General features: G+C 50.0%; 1 protein-coding gene and 1 non-coding gene across 4 annotated transcripts; one reads left to right on the forward strand and one right to left on the reverse strand.

The window, feature by feature from the left end:
- Window positions 1–65: 65 nt before the first annotated feature.
- Diablo (diablo IAP-binding mitochondrial protein) lies at window positions 66–13,377 on the reverse strand. Of its 3 annotated transcripts, none has more exons than XM_028885846.2 (6): window positions 13,277–13,377; window positions 12,370–12,496; window positions 8,981–9,112; window positions 6,896–7,006; window positions 6,675–6,771; window positions 66–853 (listed from the first exon to the last, which is right to left on the reverse strand). In XM_028885846.2, the coding sequence occupies exons 1-6, from the start codon at window positions 13,372–13,374 to the stop codon at window positions 657–659; spliced, it is 762 nt and encodes a 253-aa protein (XP_028741679.2). In that variant the 5' UTR covers window positions 13,375–13,377; the 3' UTR covers window positions 66–656. The 3 variants fall into 3 exon arrangements, with proteins under 3 accessions (XP_028741679.2, XP_037054605.1, XP_037054606.1); XM_037198710.1 differs by having other exon boundaries at window positions 66–872; XM_037198711.1 differs by lacking the exons at window positions 12,370–12,496; window positions 13,277–13,377 and adding an exon at window positions 9,297–10,446 and having other exon boundaries at window positions 378–853.
- Window positions 7,379–7,515, forward strand: LOC114704577. Its single transcript, XR_003736293.1, has one exon.
- Window positions 13,378–16,275: the final 2,898 nt, after the last annotated feature.

Here is a 16,275-nt window from a genome sequence, read left to right on the forward strand (position 1 = left end):
CTGCCGGAGGCCAGGACCCCCACAACTCCCACCACCTAGGCAGTGAAGGAAAGACGCTGCAGGACGGCCACAAAGACTTTCTTTTTTAATGCAAACACTAAACTTCTCTTCCTTTGGACACAGTGAAGAAACTCTGGAAGGAAGGAGCGAACAAGCAGTGTGTGTGTGTTGGAAAAGCCCTGTGGGGAGCACCAGGTGAACACTGTCATGCTGAGAAACTCCCTAGCTGAGCTGTGCTCACAGGGACGAAGGACATTATAAACATAAATCTTAGAAACCAGACAGGCTCCCTCCTCCGGAGCAAACATTTAAATTATACTTGAAAATCTGAGTAATACTAAAAAACGAGCTAAACAGCGACTGAACTTAAGGGTGTAGCAGAAAAGACGCCTCCTCCTCGGGCCCAGGTTGGTGAACTGCTTTGGGAGTGAGGTAAGATTGGCACGAAGGTGCTGAGTGGGACAGTGTTGAACGAACCACGTCAAGGGCTAAGAACCAGGCCCACAGAGGCAGAGAGCAGAGGGCCACTCACAAAAGGCTTCCGGTCTGCCTGGCGAGGGCCGAGCCTGTTGTCTCCGCAGAGTTGGGGCAACACTAGGTGGGTGCCGTCTCCCGCTTTCCCACTGAGGGGCAGACAGGGGGGTGGGCACAAGCCCTCAATCTTCACGCAGGTAGGCTTCCTCTTCCTGGTCAGCCCTCTCGTCTACAGCTTCCTGGGTTTTCTGGTGCAACTCCTCGGTCTGCGCCTCAGCCAGCTTGGTTTCGGCTTTCTGGGAGAGCTGGCGCACCTCCTGCACCTGCGACTTCACCAGCTGGATGTGATTCCTGGCCGTTATAGAGGCCTGATCGGCTCCTGTCGAGAAGACGGTGCACTGAGACCACAGGAAGGCAGGGAAGTCAGGCCCAAGCAGCCCTCACGAGCTCACCTGCCCTGATGTCCTGCTCTGAGGTCAGGCCTGCATCTTGCTGCTTTTCAAGAGATGACTCAGTGGTCAAGAGAGCTTGCTGCTCCAGAGGACCCAAGACGGGGAGCACCCCACGTTGGGTGGCTCCCAACCACCTGTAACCTGAGCTCCAGGGGAGCTGATGCCCTGTTCTAGGCTCTGTGAGCACCCACATGCACAGACACCCACAGACACACGCACTAAACTGTTAAAACAACCGGGGTCTCCCCATACAGCCCAGGCCGAGTGCTTGCCTTCCTCATAAGGTGCACCACCAGACCCAGGTGGGTGCTCCATTTGAACATTATGGGATGTCTCTGTGTGTGTGAATGTACCCACGCACAGCTATCCCTGCATTTAAGGAAATGCCCAATGTGACTTGCAGCTCAGTTTAGCAGTCAGTCAGTCCCATTCACTGTTAGTTTGGTGCTGTGCTGCCCTCATACAATTACCACGGGTTCGTCAGCACTTCCTGCACATTGGCAGTGTGGGGTTTTTAAGGGTCTCTGGCCTCACTTAGGGTTTGGTGATTAGGCTACTCTGGCTAGCCAGGCAAGCCCTCAGGAGAGAAGAGGACCTCACTCCCAGAACAGTGCGTGTCCTGCAGTGTGTACCATCCCCAGCTTGTTTCTGCATGGGTGCTAGAGATCTGAACCTGGGGCCTCACATCTGCAGAAGCATGTTAGCCACGGAGCCATATCTTCAACCTGGAATTTTAGTTTTGAAGATTTAACTCTTCCCCCACAATAACCTGGGCTTGGTGTCCATCTTTGAATGTAATTTCAATTTTCATTATTACTACTTCTATGGATTCCTTAGTTCTTCAACCTATTTTGAATTTATGTAAAGATTTTATATGGTCTTTGGGTGATGTTTATATTTAACATTTGTCTCTTAATAGGAGAAAACAAACACCTGCATACCCAGATCACGTGTTAGGTTGACATGCTGTCTAGTTCTTAGCTATGGATCTGTTAGATGGCACTAATTTCTTCTGGTTCAAGGTGGAGGATGGTGTGCATGTGGAAGCCAGAGGTCATCTAGTAGAAGCCAGACAGCTCCCCCACCCCCCACCATTTTCCTGTGTAACCCTCGCTGTCCAGGAACTCGCTCTGTAGACCAGGCTGGCCTCAAACTCACAGAGATCTGCCTGCCTCTGCCTCCCGAGTGCTACCCCAGTTCTCTTTTTAACACCATTTGGGCCCAGGGACTGAATTCACTGGTCAGGCTTGGTGGCAGGAGCCTTTATTTGCCGAGTTATCTCAACAGCCTGGTTTCTTCATTTCCCGAGGTGCTGTGTACACAGAAGAACTCAAGTTTCCAGCTAGATGCACAGCCAGCTCCTGGGGGTTCTGACCCTGCATCCGTGTGCGTCAGAGGGGCTACAAAGCAGGACAGTGTGCTCGGCAAACCCAGGGACTTAAAGCCCGATCCCTAAGCCAAGAGTTATGGAACCTCCCAAGATCTTTTGGGCAACGACGATCTCTTCATTCTACATCCCGAGCTCCCCCCCCCCAGAACTGCTGGAGTGATGGTAACACTCTATCCCTGCAATGACTACTGGAAGCAGCACCTTGTAAACAGGCAGAGGCCACTTCCTCCACGTCTCCTTGCGTTAAGTTCACAGTGATGTTCCTCTATTGGAAAGCATCACCAGTGTGATGATGCTAGGCCACAGTGCCTCCTTTCCGAGACTAACAACCCAAAACCAGTCCAGATACCCGCTCCCTCCTCAAGTCATCCACCCCTCTCATCTACTTTTGTCTTTCAGACTGTGCCTAGTTACTTATGTTCAAATGTTTTCTTTTGCCTGATTTTTTGGACTTGCTTTTCATAGTTCATGCTTTTATTAATTTATTTAGTAGCTGGCTGTGCCTATAGAGAGTCTTGAGGCTCAAACTCAGGTCATCAGTACCTTCTCTCACCAGCCCCAAAGCCCACTTTTTGTCTAATTTACTGAGCTAAAAGTCTGACATTTATTGTTGATACCTACTCCAGCAAAGATAACCTACCATTCATATATTTGAGACATACTTTATAGGCATAACCCCCCATGGACTACTTGTATCTGTGGAGGGCAGGGTCTCACATATAGCCCAGGCTAGCCTCAAACTACTGATCCCCCCAAGTCCACCTCTCAGGTGCTGGTGATTACAGGCATGTATCATGTGTGGAGGTCAAGAGGTCGATACGGGTATGCTCACTAAGTTTTCCATATTATTTTGACAGGGTCTCTCACTGAACCTGATGCCCATTAACTGGTTAGGCTGGCTAGCGAGCTCCAGGGATTCTCTTGTGTCCCTGCCTTCCTCATTCTGGGGTTACAGCTGTGTTCCACCACCCCTGGGATTTTCACTGGGTGCCAGGGACCCAAAGGTCTCCATGCTGTGTTGCAGACACCTGATGCAGCTTGCCAGCCCCAGGAGCTCCTTCATAAGTCCCCTGTGTGTGACAGACTGGACTTGTTCTCAGGCTCTAAATACTCACACATTTCTATTCCTCCTCTAGCTTGGGATTGTTCTTTAAATAATTTGATTGTCATATGAGTGGATGCCACATGGTATGAGGTACCCTGGAGGCCAGAAGAGGGTCCTCTGAAGAGCAGCAAGCACTCTTAACCACAGAGCCATCTCTCCTGCCCCTAGCTTGAGATTCTGAAGAGTCAGGCTTCTGTTTTTTTGGGGGTCAAGAAACCCAGGGCCTCTGCTGGACTTGGTGGCACACGCCTTTAATCCTAGCACCCGTGAGGCAGAGGCAGGTGATCTCTGAGTTCAAGGCCAGCCTAGTCTACATAGCAAGATCCAGGACAGCCAGGGCTACACAGAAAAACCCTGACTCAAGAAAAGAAAGCAAGCAAGCCAAGCCATTACCAATGAGCTACACTGCCACCCCAGAAAGCATGTTTACACTTCACAGAGCAGGAATGTAGGAAGTGGGCTGAGGACAATCGTGACAATTTCCAGGAAGTGAATGACATCAGTGATACAACAACCAATCTTTCTATGTTCTTAACTGCATTGTGTATTTGCAGGAGGCAGGTCAACACTGTGTGTGTGTGTGTTGTGTGTGTGTTGTGTGTGTGTGTGTGTAAATTGAATATTAATCTTGGTGGGATGGCTCAGTGGTTAACCACTTGACACCCAAATTTGAGGACCAGGGCCCATGTAAGTGTGGGGTGGGCAGGAAGGCCAGCTGTAATTCCAGCCTCGGAAGACAGATGGGAGAGCCAATCTCCCAGAGCAAAGTGGCTCGTGACACTAAGCACATTGGTGAGCTCTAAGCTGACTGAGAGCCCCTGGCTCACCAAGATCTTGAAGATGCAAAGCTCATCTCACCTTTAATCACGTCTGTTCTTCAGCTCCCTCTCTGACACCGCTGTTAGCTTCTATAAGTAGCTGAGTTTTTCTTTTCATAATTTCCACCTTTCTGTGCTATATTGTTTCAGGTGTGTTCTGTTTACAACTTTTTCATACTCATGTGGGAGCACGTGTGTATACCGCAGTGTACAGGCCAAGATCAGAGGACAACTTCTAGGAATCCTCTTTCTAATGAGGGGGTTCCAGAAACTGAACTCAGGTCATTAGTGGTAGCAAGTGCCTTAACCAGCTGAGCCGTCTCACTAGCCCTAGAATTATTTTTCTGGCACAGCCTGTTAAGGTTTCTTCGTGTCACCCTGGCTGTCCTGGATCTCGCTCTGTAGCCCAGGCTGGCCTCGAACTCACAGAGATCCGCCTGGCTCTGCCTCCTGAGTGCTGGGATTAAAGGCGTGCGGCATCACCGCCTGGCTGGTCTGTACTTTCTAAAAGACTTTGTCATTTTCTGCCTCAACTCAATCCACCATGTTTTCTGTCCCCTCCTCCCAATTCTCTTTGTAGTGTGTGAAGTCAGTACCTATTACTTCTCAAAAAAGCTTTGCGTGCTTTCATTTCCCCACTACCTTTTTTTTTTTTAAAAGATTTATTTATTACGTATGAGTGCTCTATCTGCATGTACATCTTTATGCCAGAAGAGAACATCAGGTCTCATTACAGATGGTTGTGAGCCACCATGTGGGTGCTGGGAATTGAACCCAGGTTCTCTGGAAGAACAGCCAGTGCTCCTAACTGCTGAGCCATCTCTCCAGCCCACTACTTTTTACAGTCAAGCTTTTCCAAGTTTTAGAAAAGTAAGTTTCTGCTTTCAAACTTGACTCATGAGTAGTATTTCCAGAAGTGGAGGCAGCTGGGAAGTCTGTTTAATCAAATACAAAACTTCAGTCTGCTATCAATGATCTTGCATCTACTCCTGCCTGGTTCTAATTCTTCCTTCTAGTACCTTCCAGGAGTATGACACTTCTGAATAGACATTTTTCCAGGAGTGCTCCCACAGGAAGTGTGGGGACCTTGGGAGGCACCTGATGCAGTGCTTGGCACTTCCTCGGGAGCTGCCCACATCTGGTGAGCCACTCACTCCCACAATGCCTGCTCTCACGCTTCCCCTTCTCAAGTTTAAGTTCTTCCTCAGCAGAGCAGAAAATACGATTATGCAGCACCGACTTTCCAAACAACCTGCAGGGAATGGTGGCTCATGCCTATAACCCTAGCACTCAGGAGGCTGAGGCAGGAGGATCATTGCAGCCTTAAGGCTGGCTTGGGATGCAGAGTGAGACTCGGTCTCAACATTTCCCTCAAAATAAAATCACCCCACTACTTAAAAAAAAAAAAAATCGATATTAGGACTTAATGCTATAAGCCTCAATCTGATATCTTGCTAGGAGAAAAAGTACACATCTGGTTTGGGACTGGATCAGATTAGATGTTGAACATTTAATCTTTTCTCGTAGGTCCACTGGATAGACACCAACAGTCAAATCTCACCTTGGTACAGAAAGGAAAACAGCTACGTTTTTTGTGTAGGGCATTAGTAAGAAAACAGAGCTCTGGCCCTGAGCTCCAGGGTTCCCCATTTCCAGGATGTTAACTTGTGTTTTTGTTTTTTTTTTTTTCTGAGACAAGTCTTACTATGTATCCCAGGCTAGTTTCAGATTCACAGACATCCTCCTGCCTCAGCCTCCCAAGTGCTAGGGTTATAGGCATGAGCCACCATATCCAGCTCTAACATTTGCATACAGGAAAAATAAAGGCTCAGTTTCAGTCTGGTCACTCCTAACTGGCCTGGGAGTGACAATTCTAGCTCCATGTGTATGAAGTGCCGCCCCTGAGCCTGCGCAGACACGCTCTAGCTTCATGTCTGCGGTCTCATTATTTAAAGGTCCATACGCACTTATGATGCACACACCTCTGGACAGCGGCGGCTTTACTAGTTACTCTTCTAGACACTCGCAGCCCGACATCCATGAATGCAAATAAAATGTTAAAGCTTGACGTGGCAAGTGAGTTTTAGTGAGTTTGAGGCGAGCCAAGGCTATATAACAAGACCATGTTTCAAAACACAGAAATGGGGAAACCTCCAAACCAGTGGTTCTCAACCCTTTGGGGGGGGGGAAGCACACATATCAGAAATCCTGCATATCAAATATTTACATTACGATTCATAACAGTAGCAAATTAAATTTATGAAGTAGCAACAAAAAATTTATGTTTGGGGGTTACCATGACATGAAGCACTGAGTTCGAGGGTTGAGAACCACTGCTCTAAAAGAGATCATCCATCAGTCTAATCTAAAGTCCTCATTTAACAACTAAACTCAAAGTAAAAAGCACACACACAAAGAACCCAGCCTTTACCTACCAGTTTGATAGGCAGCCTCCGCGGCCATCTCTGAAAGGCCTACTGCAGTCATCCAAGTGGTTTCCAGCTTCAAGTATTCCTGCTGTTTTGAAGTCATCTGTAAGTTCAGAAAAGAGCTCCAGAGACCATGAAGGAGTTAACACAGTCACTCTCAGGGTAACAGTTCAGACGCCACAGTGAAGACCGTTACATGGAAATGACTGACACGTGTGTGTGCTCACCTCCACTCTGGCTCCGATAATCACCTGCCACACTTCATCTTCCTCCTGGGAATTCATTTTCCCAAGTAAACTTGTATATTGTCGATACAGAGATGCTAACGTATAAACAGCCTACGAACACAGAATAAATGAGTGTGTAAGTGAGGCACACTGGAAGGATTAGTGACAGTCACACCTTCAGAAAACAAAGTCCTGGGGTGGTAGTGCATACATGTAATCTCAGCACTCAGGATGTGGCCAGGAGGATTGCAAGTTCAAGGCCAGCCTGAGCTACATATTGAGACTGTCTCAGCATATAAGGATTGGGGTGGAGAGATGGCTCAGTGGTTAAGAGCACTGGCTGCTCTTCCAGAGGTCCTGAGTTCAATTCCCAGCACAACACAACAGCTCACAACTGTCTGTAACTCCAGTTCTAGGGGATCACACCCTCACAAAGACACACATATAGGCCTAACACCAATACACATTAAAAAAAAAAAAAAAGATCTTTTGTCCACTAGGCTGTGGGGATCTCGTTCCTCCTCAGTCAGGGATAGAGGCCAAGATCAGCCCTTGAGTGTCATGGATTACAGTCCTCAGAACTGCCAGTGGGCAGCCCTGTTTTCCTGCCTCAGACATTCAAATGAGAGGGAGGAGGGGAGGCTGACTTTGTTACAAACTCTTGCAGAGTTCTGTTTCCAGAGCGCAGGACATATGGACAGCTCATAACTAACCACCTATGATTCCAGCTCAAGAAGGCCCACCCCAGCCTCCCTGGGCACCTGCCTGCACTCCAACACATGCACATAAATAAAAACCCCATTACGGTCAACTGGCTCTTCATCCCTGTGCCTCACTGAGCTGTACCAGTGCAAGAGGCAGAGGCATCGTCCGGGCCGTCAGTTACATTTGTTGTATTGTTTTTGAGACAGGCTTTCACTATGTCAACTAGGCCTGCCTAGAATTCAGAGATCTACCTGCCTCTGCCTCCTGAGTGCTTAGGGTCACACACAAGCCTGCCTTTTAAATTTTTCATTAGCAACAGAATCTCTGAATTTGAGGCCAGCCTGATCTACATAGTAAGTTCCAGAGCTATACTGTGAACTCTGTCACCAAAAAAAACTAAAAATTTCTGGGCGGTGGTGGTGCACACCTTTAATCCCAGCACTCGGGAGGCAGAGGCAGGCGGAGCTCTGTGAGTTGGAGGCCAGCCTGGTCTACAGAGTGAGATACAGGACAGCCAGGGCTACACAGAGAAACCTTGCCTTGAAACCAAACAACCGTAAGTGTTGCTGGCAGTCCAGGCAGATGCAGAGAGAAAGAAACGCAGAGGTGACTTGAAGACTGTCCTGCTTAATGTGCTGCTGCCCAAGATGGTTCCCAGACAATCCTCCTCCAGAGCAGCTAGGGCTGGAGCCAGGGACCACTGCCTGCTGGGAGGTGACTGTATGTACCACGGACCTCTTTGAACCCTAGTGAACCAGATGAGCTATTTTAGGTACTAGGCTATCTGCCTTGACCTTCATCCTCCTGCCTCTACCTCCCCAGTGCTGGATCATGTGTGTGCACCACCACGTTGTTGAGAATAAACCCAAGGCAAGCACTCCAAATGAGCCACCACAAAAATCCAGCCTCAGCAACATCTTTTTTAAAAGTTGAGGCTCAAGAGCCTTATGACCTCTGTTAAAGCTACTTAAACCTAAGGCTTGCCGAGTTCCGATAAATTACAAACGCAGCAGCTATCAGACTAGATATGGTTGTGAGCATAGTTTGCAAACTGCTGGTTCAGCAGATCAGTGCTCCAGAGGGAGTGGGGAGTGTAGCTCCGTAGAAGAGTATTTGCCTGGCATCATAAACCTCTGGGTTCCATCTCTTCACACTGAAAAACAAAACCAAAACTGCACAAAAGGGACCGTACTGGGCTGGAGAGATGGCCCAGCGGTTAAGAGCACTGGTTGCTCTTCCAGAGGACTCGGGTTCAATTCCCAGCACCCACATGGCAGCTCACAACTGTCTGTAACTCCAGCTCCAAGGCATCTGACATCCTCACACCAATGCACATAAAATAAGGTTAAATAAACTATTTTTTAAAAAGACGAGCCATACCTTCGTATACTCGGTGATTGCTTCGATGAGAGCGTACGTGGTTTGGGACAGAAAGGTGGAGGTGCTATCGGTCACCAAAGACACAGCCCTCCTCATTAATGCTTCATTACTAAGAGAGTGAGGCTCCGATTTCTGAAAGACAAACAGATGATTTCCAACCTGAATAAAGCTTAAGATGAGGACTCGATGGTCTCAGATCCCCCTGCGCTTCGTGCGTATGAACCTACAGCAGCAGACTTCTTTGGGGTAACTTTTCAGGCTTTCTATTTGGGACATCATCTCAGGGTGAGGTTTCTTTCTCTCCACTCTCACTCACCTAGAAAACGGAGTGTCAAGGAGCTGGGGCCGGAGTCACACAGAAAACTACCAAGCCGTGTTGAGGTATCATTAGCAGGAAGACCTCAGAGATCCGATGTGAACTGCACGGAGTCTGACCGTGAATGGGTGGACGTGGGAAGAGAACCTGAGAAGACTGAGTAGAATGCTTGGGGGCAGGGAAGAGCTCTTCACTATAACCTCAGCTCTTACACTGAGAAACAAAAATCACTAGAACCCTACATCAGAGTGATGGGATTTGGCCACGCAAACTAAAAAACCCGTGGCTCATCAGCTAAATAACCTTTCTTCCTCCTCGACAGAGACCTTGCTGTCTCAAAGCCAACTGCTCTGTCATCTACTTACTTACTGTCTTGGTTTTGCTGCATGGAGTGTAAAACCCCAGAATAACTGTTAAAAGCAGCATGACTATGAAAGTTTTTTTAATACGTGACTAAATCAAGGATTTCATCATATCTACATTTCATACATACCTCAAACTGAAGAGTACACAGATGGACAACTCTGCTCATAAGGGAAATGTTGAGATAGCACCTTGAAAACCTGAGTGTAACAATGCTAACTTTACAATGTGTTTTCACTCATTTCCGGTGTGAGCCCCACTACTTTTTACAGACGATGGAATCCACGCACAGAACAGCCAGGTAACTTTCTCTAGAAATCACATCCCTAGTTAAACCTCAAAGCAGACTTTCTCTGAAACCTGTGAACAAAACTGAGGAAGGGTCTAACGGGACGGACTTGGCACTGGAGGAGCTAAGACTCTGAGGTCCTTGGAAGGAAGGGACCGAAAGGCCGGTGGGCACAGAGAAAGGAGGCTGGTTAGGGTCCCGGGGTGCAGGCCGAACTGGATACAGCCTGGCTCTGTCCGCAGCATGTAATGGAGTCGTGGGAGTTTGGAAGAGCAGAGGCTGCTGCAGGAGCGTGACTGCAGAGCTCTAGTCCTGTGGCCCAGAACTGACGAGTACCCGGGATGCAGAGAAGAGGGCAAACCCCACAACTCTCAGAGAAAAACAGAGAACCCTGGGGGCTCAGCTGCTAAGAAGGCACTCGGCTGCCGTTCACCCCCAGAGCCAACCCCTGCAGCTGTCCTGATGGGTCACCCACCACACAAAATAAATGTCACTTTAAGAGGGCTGTCTTGTCAGTTCAAGTGGACACTTTAGAGCTGAATTTGATGACAGCTGAAATGAGACAGATGGGGTGTTAACTAGCCTCAGGTGTTAAAAGTACTTGCAGTAAATGGATACAAAAGTATCAGGACTATTTTGCTGAAGTGAGCTTGCTGGTTTCTTATCTAGCTCTTTTCTAAAGCACATAACCAGTGATTTAAAAAACAAAACAAAACAAAACACTGTTTTCCTTCCAGCTGCTCACTATAGCTCCACTGGGCTCTCACTGACATGCTGTAACTTTCTTCCTATGGAGACCCACTCCTCTGTCTCAGCAAATGACAATTCTCCCTCACTCCTCTGCTGCCCGCTAGTCTGAGACCACCATCTCATCTAGACTGTAACAGTAGCCCTTTAGTCCCTTAGATAAATGACCTTAAAACCTATACAAGATCATCATAGTCCAAGAACAAACCCTTCGTGGCCTGTTCAGAATAGAATCTAAAGCCTCACAATGATCCACAAAAATCAAATCCTGGTATCTGACCCCTGGTTTCCTCTGTGACCACACCTATTAAACAAACAATTCCTCGGTCCACTCGGCCCACCTGGCTTTGCTGCACACCACACAAAATTCAGCTTCAGGCTTTTACCCATAATCCTCCGCTGCAGGCTTCTCCCTTACTTAGGTCTTTACCATGGTGCAGTCTCACATTACCCAGAGCAGCTTTCTCGAATCACCCTTCACGAAGGGGTCCCATCCCACTGCACCCTAGTTCCTTCAGATTACATCACCAGCTGACTTTTCTTTCTTTTGGTTTTTTGAGACAGAGTTTCTCTGTGTAGCCTTGGCCGTCCTGGACCAGGCTGGCCTCAAACTCAGATTTGCCTGCCTCTGCCTCTAAAGGCATGTGCCACCACTGTCAAGTTTTTTTTGGTGGGTGTGTTTTTTGTTTTCTTTTTTGAGACATCTCAAGATGTAACTAACACAAGCTAACCTCAAGGTTAGGCTTTTCCTGCCTTAGCCTCCCTAGCGTTAGGATTACAGGGATGTACCACCACACTCAACTTACATTTGCTTGTTTTCTACCCAGAACCTCTTATCTCTCCAGTGTATGGCACAGAAGCATTCAGTGAAGTTCTGCTCAGTGACAGACTTCTGCTGACAGACTATCATTCTCTTTTATCTCAGTCTGTCCTTTGAAGTGCTGTTTACCCCCAGTACTGACTAGGTGACCGGAACTTGGTTCCTGGCTAACTGTCTGGCCTCACCTATTAACCAGTTCCTCATTCCACTAGTAACCTATCCTCCCACTCCTACTCTTGAAGACAGGATGCCTATACACGTCCTCAAGTAAGTTAGCCTAAACTGGCGGGCGGGATCTAAGATGGTTGCCAGTGACAGCCAGCAACCTCTAACTTCCTCACAGTCCCGAGGAGAGTCAGTGGATGCACAGTTGACGATTACCTCAGTGAAAACTAAACCATTTTAAAAAAAAAAAAGAAAGAAAGAAAAGAAAAGAAAAAGTGGCATATGAATTCCCAGGAAACAGCCACCCATTCTCAGAAAAACAGGATTACTCCTCCCCTGTTTTAGCCTACCATCCCACTTCTTAATTCTTTTGAAATATACTTTTTAACCTCTGGAGCTTGGGAAGCTCATTTGCAGTTTATCTTCGACTTCTGTGTTTGGTACAAAGATAAAGGTCTACTTTCCCAATTCAACTGATGCTCAGATTTTCACTGGTTCCTCAATTCGGGGTGGTGGTGTAGGGGCAGGAAGTGGAAACAGTACTGTTCCTACAACATCATGATGCAGTGAAATCGGGAAATCTGCTCAACTCTGAGAAGATGCCAGTATAGTGCAGTGCACACAGCATCATGGGAAGCCGCACTTGTCAAACTATGGCAGCTTCACTAAAATGGGAAAGAGTCCCATACCTGAGCAATAGGAACTGCACACAGGGTCATGCCGAATCCAGCCAACATAGTTTTGTGCCACGGTCTTATCAATTCTGAGAAACAGCGTCTCTTAGAGTTAGCCACGACGGGAGCATGCTGTCCATACCTGGAAACATTAAGTCAAAATTTTAAAAGCACAAGTCAATCTGTAAAAGGCTCTTGGGTGTGCAGGAGTTGGACCAAGCAGGAAACTAAATGAGGAAGTAACAGCGGTCTTCCAAAAATAAATAAATAAATAAATAAACCACTGGGTGGCCTGTTAAATCCCAGAAACCGACAGAGGTGGTGGCAAGCCTTTAATCTCAGCACTCAGGAGTCGGAGGTAAGCGATTTGAGTTCCGGGCCAGCAAGCGCTGCAACAGGCCAATGCGCGTGGGCGCTTTCCACTAGGTGGAGAAGTTTAAAAGTTGCCTCGGAGCCGCTGAGCGACCTGACGCCGGGATAAAACTCTCCGGCCCGCAGGATCTGGCTCTGGACCCCGGGCCCGGGCTCCAGGTGTCTCCAATGGTCCCTGCTAGCAAAGCCCGGGAGCCGGCGGCCGGAGGGCGCCGCTGGCATCGATCGGGTGCCCGAGTCTCCCGGGACGTGGGCTAAGCCGGCGCTGCCAGCCCAGGCCGGCAGCCAACGCCGTGACCCGTCTGTCCCTCGGTGTCCCGGGGCCACTCGGAGCGGACTGGAGGCTCAACGGCCCCAGAGAGGCAGCCGGGCTTGGAGGACCCGCTTTCGGGAGCCCGTGATGGACGACGGGCGACGGAGGGGGTGCCCCCCTCAAAGTTCGGAGGGAGGCGAGACGCGGCGGCCCGCGGCCTGGGGCCGACGCGCTGGCCGGCGCTGCGGGGCCCGGCTCCTCTCCGCCGCTTCCCACCCTCGGCTGCCGCTGCCGTACCTGAACAGGGAGGCGATGCTCCGGCACGTCCAACTCCTCAGAGCCGCCATCCCGCGGCGGACCGACGCCGGACGCACACGCCGGAAGTGACGCAGCATAGCGGGCAGCGGGGCGAGCGCGGCCGGCTCCAGGGAGCCCGGGGCTTCGTGGCCACGCCCCCTCCGGAGGACGCAATGGTGATTGGACGGGCGGGAGGGGCGGGGCGGGAGCGCTTCGGAAACGGCTCTAACGGTCGCACCTGGCGTTCAACCGCTCGGACTCGGGCGCGGAACGCGGCGGGCGCCGGGGCTGGGAGGCTGCGGAGCGGGGGTCGCGGCCCCCGGAACGCGGGGCGGTGTGGGCTGGGATCGGGGCGGGGCGGGGCGGGGCCGCGCCTGGAGAGGGGAAGGGGCTCAGCCTAGGGGAGGGGCTGGGTGGCGGCGGGGCGGGGCGGGGCGGGGCGGGGCGAGCCCGGGCCCGGGCGCTGTCACTTCAGCACCAGGAAGTAGGTGGTCCAGCCGGCCAGCAGCAGCGCCCCGATGAGCACCGTGTAGCTGAGGAGCACGAAGGCCAGCAGCTCCCGCAGCAGCTGCAGCACGTGGACGGTGGACCCGGACGGCATCGCCCTGCAGAGACGTGGATCCTGAGCACGCGCAGGGTGCATGCGGCGGCGGGACAGCACCCTCCCAAGGCCAAGGAAGCCCAAAGTGCTGTTCGGAACTTTTTTTTTTTAAAAAAAAAAAAGCAAGTGCCTTCTAAAGCAGTAGTTGCCCGCACACTCTCTCACGGGCGTCTGAGCTCCAAAAGGGAAAGAGCCTGGCCTTTCTCAGTCCTGACTTTGCATTAGACTCCAAACAGGCCTCTCTTGCTACCATCTCTTGCATTTTTAATGCAGTTGGTGCCGCTAATGGGCTGGTGGAGGACAGCTTTATTTTCGCTTCCCTCAAGCTGCAGCCCTGTCTGTGGGCCTGCCTTGGCGTGGAGGAGAAGCAGCAGGCCATTGCTTATTTCCTCCGTCATTTTCCTGACCCCAGGATTGTCGATGGTAGACTTTAAGGGTGTGTGTGTGTGTGTGTGTGTGTGTGTGTGTGTGTGTGTGTGTGCGCGTGCATGCTTGCCTTACGGCCTGTCAGGATTAAAACCGAAGGGTGTCAAATGATAGGTACCAATCTGATCTTGGGCTCACATCCTTCCCGATACATGCTTTCCGCACCCCATCCTTGCAAATTTCACCTCAGATGCCGAAGAGTCACAACCCAGCTCATCTCCACTGCTGCCTTGCCTGGCAGAGCCCCTCCATGCTAGCTAGCCTCTAGCTTCCCACTCTTCCCCGTTTACTCACTCGGCTAAGTTTCCACGACTCCGCCACAGCGTCCACAGCTTTCCTCTGGTCTGGCGAGGGTAGGCTTGTGCACACTCCAGCGATCTGGGCAGGGCTGAGAGGTCTTCAGGCGGCAGAAGCACTCAACAACTAGGTGTGGTCTATCGACCAATTACAACCTCCGTGTGGTTTCCGAGCTCCCGGGGAGCTGCGCACAGGCGATCCCGGCCAGGCGGGGCATTGGCAACCCTGCCCGCCCTCGGCCCGTGTCCCCTCCACGGTCTACAGGATGAGGCATCAGCGGTTTTCAAGGCTCCTGACTTAGATGGGCTGCGCAGGAGGTACACCAGGGGGTACACAAGCCCCTTCTTGTCTTGTCTGTCTAAACGCTCCAGCTGGGCTGTACTTCCAATGTGTCTAAAACTGAGAGCAGCCCTGTCAGGAGACTGGGACCGGGCAGAACCACAACTGTCTTACTAACGGGAAAGCTGCTGTCTGAAGAAAGGCGAGTGTGAACATGCACACGTGTATGTGAGAACCACAGATGAGAGCCCCAGAGTGCATGATCCTAATTTACAGAGTTTAGCAGTTTGCAAACTCATTACCCAGTGTAGCCACTTCCAAGTTCAACTACAGAAGGGAGGCAACCAAGGGAGCCGGCGGGGAAAGCACACTTTCCCGTTCCCCGATGTAAGAACGAGGGAAAAGCAAGCGCAAATACGCAGCCTACTCCTCTGCCTATACTGGATTATGAAGACTGTGTTTTGACCTTTGGAAAAGCAGGCAGTGTGGACGTCAAGCCTTTCATAACATCATCATCCAGAAGCAAATGGCCCCTTAATTTAATCAGGATCTCTTATTATCAAATCATTGCCTCGGTGAAGCCTGCCCGAAAACAGGGGCAGAACATCAACACGCAGCTCAGGAAGCCAGGGAGTGGTAATTGCTCCCCCAGAGGACTGGACATCTGAAGGGCTCCCATGCCCTGCCTCATCACAAGATGGGAAGGATGGCGGCGATACATACCATCACCTAGACCAGAGTGACAGATGAGAGGCCAAGCTGTTCGAAATACACCTCCCTTGCCTCCTCACTCATCCTTCAAGTGGATGCCTCAAGGAAGTTATGTGGTTTATACTCTGTACCATCTACAAACCTGCCAAATTGGGGTGTTTTATAACAACAGAGCAACCATAGCTGAGAAATACTACAGGGGGATGACAAGCTGGCTCAGCAGGTGAAGGAGCTTGCCACCAGCCCTGACTACCCGAATTCGATCCCCAGGACCCACATGGTGGAAGGAGAGCCAACGTCTTGAAAGCTGTCCCCTGATTTCTGCAAGTGTAAATGTATATATACACACACACAACATAAACTATAATAAAGAACTACAACATGGAATAAAATTCACATTAATCCATTTATAAATAAGGAGAAATTTTACATACTGTCTTTTCCTTCTACTGTCTGACAAGGCACCTCTGTCATCCTATGACTAAATTCTGATGCTAAAAGTACCCCGACAACCTAGAGATAACTCTATTCTGCGTTCCTGTGCTTGGCTATCTTTTATCATGGCCCCTCTTCCCCTCGGCTTCAGAAACGTAGTTCAATTTGCTGTTTAAAAATTTCCTCGGCCAGAAGGACTGAATTCAAGGCCAGCCCAGGCTACAGAGGGAAACCTTGTCTCAACAACAGA

The sequence above is a fragment of the Peromyscus leucopus genome, chromosome 23 (genome assembly GCF_004664715.2).
Source record: "Peromyscus leucopus breed LL Stock chromosome 23, UCI_PerLeu_2.1, whole genome shotgun sequence".
NCBI classification, from domain to species: Eukaryota; Metazoa; Chordata; class Mammalia; order Rodentia; family Cricetidae; genus Peromyscus; species Peromyscus leucopus.